Source organism: Argiope bruennichi, chromosome 7 (genome assembly GCF_947563725.1).
Source record: "Argiope bruennichi chromosome 7, qqArgBrue1.1, whole genome shotgun sequence".
In the NCBI taxonomy this organism is placed as follows: domain Eukaryota; kingdom Metazoa; phylum Arthropoda; class Arachnida; order Araneae; family Araneidae; genus Argiope; species Argiope bruennichi.
The window spans coordinates 70,531,686-70,538,836 of NC_079157.1; the positions used below are offsets into that span (position 1 = coordinate 70,531,686).

Consider the following 7,151-nt stretch of genomic DNA (forward strand, 5'->3'; position numbering starts at 1 on the left):
GAAAAGTTTCACAAGCGAATTATTTATGTTTTTGTCCTATTTAAATCTAAATCAAGAGCATTCTAGAAAAGTAGAAGTATATTTTTTATTAGACAGCCGAAGAAAAAAAAAACAACACCACCAAAATATTCAATGTTTTATAAATAATTTAATCTATTGAAAGGATGTTTTTTATTTTATTTATTGCCAGAATAGCTTAATGTGTCATTACTGAAATGAACATTCTGATAAAAATACTTCTCATTCCTTCAATTTATTATGGAAGATTTTATTTTTGATATTTGCTATTTGACAGTTCAAAACATTAAATGCATTTATGAAATTTATATCTACATCTAGCGTATATTAGTATTTACATTAAATATTAGCAAAATAATGTAGGATCCATTGTATGAGAGGAAAAATAATTTTGGTGAACTTGCATAAATAACTGTTATATTCAGTGAGTGATGAACTCCAAAATGATAATTAATTTGATTCTAAATACTGAAATATAGTTAAGTTTAATTCTATAAAAGTGATCAAAATTTAAACATTTAAAAAGACTTAAATTATTTATCTAGGTTTCCATCTTTTTCTTATGTTTGATGATTACATAATTTATCAATGCATCTGAAGTGGCTTTTTATATGAAAGATTCTGGAATTTGGTTTAATCTATTTTTTGAAATCATGAAAATTTCTGAAAGGATTTTTATTATTTTAAAAGCTTTCTTTATTTAATACTTTCTGTTAAACGGTACTCTAATTAATTTTCTTAATGGCGATGTATCTGTATCGACAATCAAAACTTTAAGCGTAGATTCTTCTGATTGTCATTATGATCCAATTATAGCTTGAATTTTTTTCCTTTTTGCTGCTCCTGATCGATATCGTTCCATTTTTTTTAGGCAGTTGTAAGTAAAAATAAAGCGCACAAAAACAATCATGGTTAACTTATTGTTAGTTAGATTGTAATTATTATAATGATGAATAATTTAAGTTGCAGGAAAATATAAAGAAAAAAATTAACAAAGCAATCTAAAATTCCGCAATATTAATTTATAAACTTGAATCATCCCTTTAAAAAATTGATATTGTATTCATAATCGTATTCATTCTGTTTTCTTAATTTATTATATGCATTTATCATTTCTATATGTTACCAAAAGGCAAAATTAATTCAATTCAGCATTGCTGTTTAATGTCATATAATTAAATGATGCATGTTTTGTGAGAAATCTATCACTGAAATATATTCTTGCCATTTATATGTTAAATTAAAAATGTGCTTCATTTGCATTCTTTAAAAAAACATGATTATTTCATTTCGCGTTTCAATTTGCCTCGAATTCTTATTTTTAATGATTTATATTAAATACTTCGAAATTTAATTATTGAACAATGTTTAATTGTATGATTTATGAATTAAAATCAAAGAACTTTAAATAATGTCCTTATATTATTGGAAATTAAGAATAGAACATTAATTAAAAGTTTCACTTTTTATCCTAAATAATAAATAAATATTTTTGAAAATGGAAAATTTTACTTAATTTAAAGGAAGACAGCAAAATTGTTATGCAACAAATGAATGAATATGATGCTAAATTATATATATATGAATAATTTAGAATTTTTTTGAAAATTTGTCCGATTTTATTTCTTTTCTTGGGACTCAATAAGTTTATGTAATTGCTTATGCAGAGAAGTAATACTATGAAATTTTTGGGGCTAAATATTATTTAAATTTATTATAATAATTTTAATAAAGCATAGCATATTGGTTTTATCCTCAAACGCAAGAAGAGTGTCTTATTAAACGACTATGCAAAATGTAGAACTCAACCATCTTATGAAATAAGACCAAATTTCTGTAAATATATTGTATTTCTTCATCGTCCAGCAGTACGAGGAGTTTTCAATAACATTGTGGTACTTCAGTTGTTATATTTCCAATAAGCAGAAATTTTTCCCATATTTAAGCGATCTAGAAGCATTAAGATATTGGCATGAAACATAAAGACATGAAATCTCCATATCCAACATTTCCCTTTCCTTGTCTAAAAGTTTTGCTAACAAAACAAATTTAATCATCTTCATTCAAATTCTCAATTGATTTTTTTTCTGAATTTAAATAAGTTGTATTTTCTCAATTTATTATATCATATGCCTTAGAAGCCATCTGTTGCTAGTGACTTGACATCCGCTGGCAATATGAAGGGCTGCCGACAAATGGATTTCAATTAAAAAGAATTTTCGACATACCGTCTGCTGTATGAAAGTATACTGACTAGTAGATTTCAATTAAATGAAAATTTCGACATCTGTCGGTTACATGAAAGAGTACTGATTAGTGGAATTCAGTTGCATCTTTGGTTAGTAATATGAAGTGCTATCTAACAATAAATTTCAATTAAACAAAATTTTCGACAAAACGGACAACTGATAAAAAAATCTTTTAGTAGAATTCAGAATATTTTATCTTATAACAAAAACATGCAAAGTAGACATCGTGCATTTAAAGAACGAAGACGTATTGCAAGTAAAGTACAAGTAAAGCAGTTTATTATTATATACTAAATACTCAAATTTGAACAACACTTTAATCTTTATTTTTCTAAAAAATTACAAATAAAAGATTATACTAAGCATGTATAAGTCAATAATCTGTTTATAAAAACCCTGATAGAGAAAACAGTTTTTAAAAGTAAAATATAAAATCAATAAAGCTATTTTACCTTCCATTATACATGATATATATAATTAAGAATAACATTGTGAATTAATAACAAAGACAAATGAAAAATGAATTATAAAAAAAAATTAAATCCAGAAAATGGATTGGTAATCATTGGTATGAGTTTTCAGAATCTTTCATTCGTACCAATAGCTGGAATATAATCAAAAAGAACTACAGGATAAGTAGCAAATGCTCTAACAGGTGCACGACTTGCTTTAGCAAATTTCATAGGAATCACGTGCATTGTCGCGCCATATATCGGGATTTTGTCCATATTTGCAACGTTTTGAACAGTAAAAACATCATGTCTAAGTAGAATTTTCTGAGCTTCTTTACTTTTTGAAGAACCACGGTCCACATGTGGTGTTTCAACTCCAATACCATAAATGTTTCTGTTCTCTACCAACCATTTTGCTGCTTCTGGAGCTAATCCTGGGTGATGCAGGTTTGTTCGAACATTCTCCTCCATATCAAGGAAAGTTGTTTGGTTCTTCCATTTTTTCCACCATCCAGATTTCAGAAGCAAAATAGTTTCGTTCAATGTTTGTCCCGTCAGTGCTTCCCAGTAAAGAAGATCTTCCACACTTCCTTCGACATCTGGTTCAAGTTTTACTGAAGGTGTTATATCTATGATGGCTACTGGAGCAATCAGATGATCCAATAATAATTGATCCACAGTTTTGCCATTTTCATCGAAGAAGGATGGAGAATCGATGTAAGTCCCAATAATCAAATCTTCGAGCTGGTACCTAAAAAATAAATATAGTTTAAGTAATTCATTATTCTTAGATTGAGGCAGCGTGCTGTATGTGAGAAATTCATTTTCTGCTCCTTTCTTTGCCATTTTTTTTTCTCCCCAAAATTAGTTTTCTACTGGGGTAGAGGGGAGGACACCTCAGATATAAGGATGAGAAGATGCCGTTTAAGTGATCAGAATTTTATTTTCTGGTGGGTACAGAAATTGTGCTGGCTGAGTTACTTCCATAACGAACTTAGGATCTCAGCTCATACTCCCTTCGTGGGAAGTGGGGATGGGGAGCATCATAATGGAGGCCGTTTTGCGTTCTCCTTAGTGCCTAACTGAGACGGCTCGGCGGTTTTGTCTTCAGATTACCTAGGGAAACATTAAACATGGTGGGGCTAGCTCGATTTTGGTTTTCCAAAAACATTTCCGATTTTCCGAGTTCAGATTTTCTGAAAATCCAAAAGAATAAAAAATGAATTATTTGGTATTTTTAAACTCAGAAATGAGTTTCGGAGTTCATTGATCCTATATCTCTACTAATAAGAAAGGAGAATTTGTTTATAAGTGTGTGTTTGCTGTTCTACAGGACAGATTGCTTGATCTGAATACTAACTTTGGCATATATACATATTGAAGGGTGGGAAGACGCACCTCGGAGCGAATTTGTTTTTGAAATTTCCATTGGTTAAAAATTAAACGAGATTATGAAATTTCTCCAGGATAAATCTCAAAAATGTTATTGCACAGAACTAATTTTTGCATATTTTAAAATTAAAAAAAATATATATCAGTTTATTTTTCAGAGTAATTTTTTTCCCTGAATTTTGGTAATTTTTTGCATAATTTTCAACCATAGATTTTTTTGTTATAATGCTATTCAAATCATTTCAACTGTTTCATCAAATATTTAATCTAGTGACTTTTCCCCCATTACTGAAAGCTAAAGAAGACAGATTCCATTTATTATCTGCGAAGTTAATTTGAGGAATGCGAAAGTGAATAAAGAGTACTGCAAAAGACAATATTCTATTTGTAAAAGATAATCCAAACACTTAAAATTTTAAGGACAAGATCCGCCTCTATTAGTAAGGTTCATAAACAAAATAAAGATTATTAAGTATTCGTAATAAAGGCATTATTACGAAGGCCGTTTCCTCTTCAATTTGCGATGAACCATAAAAAAAAGACAAAAGGAATTTATGATCAAAAGTAAAACATAAACATGATTACTTTGCAACATATTTTTCTGGATGTTTCAGACATTCATCATTGAATGTCTGAAAAATTGATTTGAGAAGAAATTTTCCAATATCATTTCAAAATTATGACAATATGACATTCATTAAAACAAATGAACATTCTTTTCAAAAATCCTAACATTAATAAATCAAAAATAATAGTAGAATATGTAAAGGATGCATGGTATTGTACTGCCTTGATAAAAAAAAATAGCAAACTATTATTTTGGCACAATTCAGCAGATACTTACTATAAAAAATAAAGTTTTATAAAATTTTGCAATAATAAAAATTTAAATATTAAAACATGCATCAATTTCAGAATTTCTTAAGGCAACACAATAATTTTAAAACTACAGAAAAATTTATGCTCCAATGCCACATCTAATTACTCTAAGTATTTTTACTTTTCAAAGCACTTTGAAAAGTTTATTTTGTTCACACGTATGAACAAAAACCAAGCTAGAAATATTTTATTATGATTATATAAAATAACTTATTCATATATTCAGTATATTTTGGATTTAAAAATAAGTTTTAATATTATGGAATTTACGAAAACGGACACAAGATTTTTTTAAATAGCAACTCTGTTCAATATTAACAGACGTTGATAGATGAACCATCTCTTTGTATAAATTCAATACAACTTGATGAAATATTGATAATTTAACATTTTACATTTATACATTTACAACATTAACATTTTACAATTATACATTTTTTTTTCTAATTAGGCTAACCAAACCTAAAACACTATTATGGTATGATGCTTCGACTAGATATTCGAATTTCTTATACATTTTTGTGTAAGCTTTCAAACGATTAATAAAGAAAGTAAATGACCATTGCAACTATATTACAGAGAAAGAAAATATTAGTTCAAAAATGTAAAACTACACAAAAATTATTAATTTTTTTTTGTGCCGATAATGTTATATTTTTAAATTTTAAAATAATACTCAAGAATAGTCTTTTATATAGATAAGACTTGTATTGAATTTATTGTTGATAGTATGAATATTGTATTTCATATTTTCCCAGTTTTAAATGAATACGAAATGACAAATTTTTATTCAATTTTGTATCATTCAAAAAGTTAGTATAAAATGTAGACGGTATATAAAGTGTGAGTTTTAAAAAAAAGATTTAAATGAATTTGACTGAGTTTAATTGAAAATGTACGTTAATAACGTCCAATGTGTAATAGTTTTATACAAAATATTAGAACTAATATACAATAATTGAAAATGCATGCATTAGAACTGATAAGTTTGAAAACAAATCTGACAAACTTTATAATTTTCTCTTATTTTGCGATTACATTTTTAAATACAAAATAAACCCAAAATGTCATCGCTTCCTTGTTTGAATGTTTATTAAATTATTATAATAGGAGAACGTACCATTCTTTATATTTGTGAGTTCCGTTCTTTTCGAACTTCTGCACTTCAGGGTAATTAAAAATAGTTTCGTCGAATGCAAAAGTCATATCCACCACTTCTTGATCTAATTTTGCGGCAGATGCAGCAGAACACAGCAAAAGAAAAATAAACATCATTACTTCTTTCTTTTTAGTTGTGGACAGCAAACGATTATAACGGAATTTTCCGAAGTGTTATTCGTTTTTAAATTCCAAACAGAAAAGAGAGTTCCGAGGTGTTTAAAAGAACACGAACGTGACTTCTTTCTCTTTGTGAATATTAAATAAGGGTTACGAATTTACTGTACATTCGATTTTGTGTCCTTTTCGTGACGACACGCAGCTGGTACGTATATGAGGATCTTGAAAATGGAATGTAAAAGAATGAAAAAAGGTATAACCGATGGGATTTTTTTTGTTTGATTATGCATGGTTGTCGTAGCATGTCTTCAAATAAATCAAGTTATATGCAACGGTACTTCGAGGTAAAAATTTATGAAGAAAAAGAACAATTAATAAGAGTTTTGTTTTTCTTTCGTCTAAAAGCAGAATTTGTGTATATTATTTCCTACAAGTAAGTTTAAATTTCTATATTTTTGTTTATTATTAATTTTAATTTTTCTTCAAAGAATTATATTTTTCATATACTCAACTATGGAACTTTTACGACAGGAGAGAAATTATACAATTTGATACCTTTTTATTTTCAATATAGAGGAAGCATTTCCGATTGAGAGGAACCATTCACTGTTTATTTTCACATAGCTTGCAGAAAAAAAAATCTACGTTACTTGTTAAACAGGAATTAATTATAGCTTAATAAAATTTCCATAGCTTTACTATAGCGTTTCTAACATTTTGTGCTAGTTTTGTTTATACGATGCCATCTTCGTTCTAAAATGTGCTCTAATTTTTTTTTTAAATGGCCGTAACCGATTTCATTTACAGAGTTAAATTTTTCAAAAGAAATTAGCTCGAATGCGCATAAATTTTCATCATTTACAGAAACAGTTTATGAATTTTG

The 7,151-nt window shown here is 27.7% G+C and overlaps 1 protein-coding gene across 1 annotated transcript; it reads right to left on the reverse strand.

The window, feature by feature from the left end:
- Positions 1-2,669: 2,669 nt before the first annotated feature.
- On the reverse strand, positions 2,670-6,472 carry LOC129976265 (isatin hydrolase-like). The gene is made up of 2 exons (XM_056089745.1): positions 6,111-6,472; positions 2,670-3,470 (listed from the first exon to the last, which is right to left on the reverse strand). Exons 1-2 carry the CDS (start codon positions 6,263-6,265, stop codon positions 2,846-2,848), a joined length of 780 nt encoding a protein of 259 aa, XP_055945720.1. The 5' UTR covers positions 6,266-6,472; the 3' UTR covers positions 2,670-2,845.
- Between the last annotated feature and the right edge of the window lie 679 nt (positions 6,473-7,151).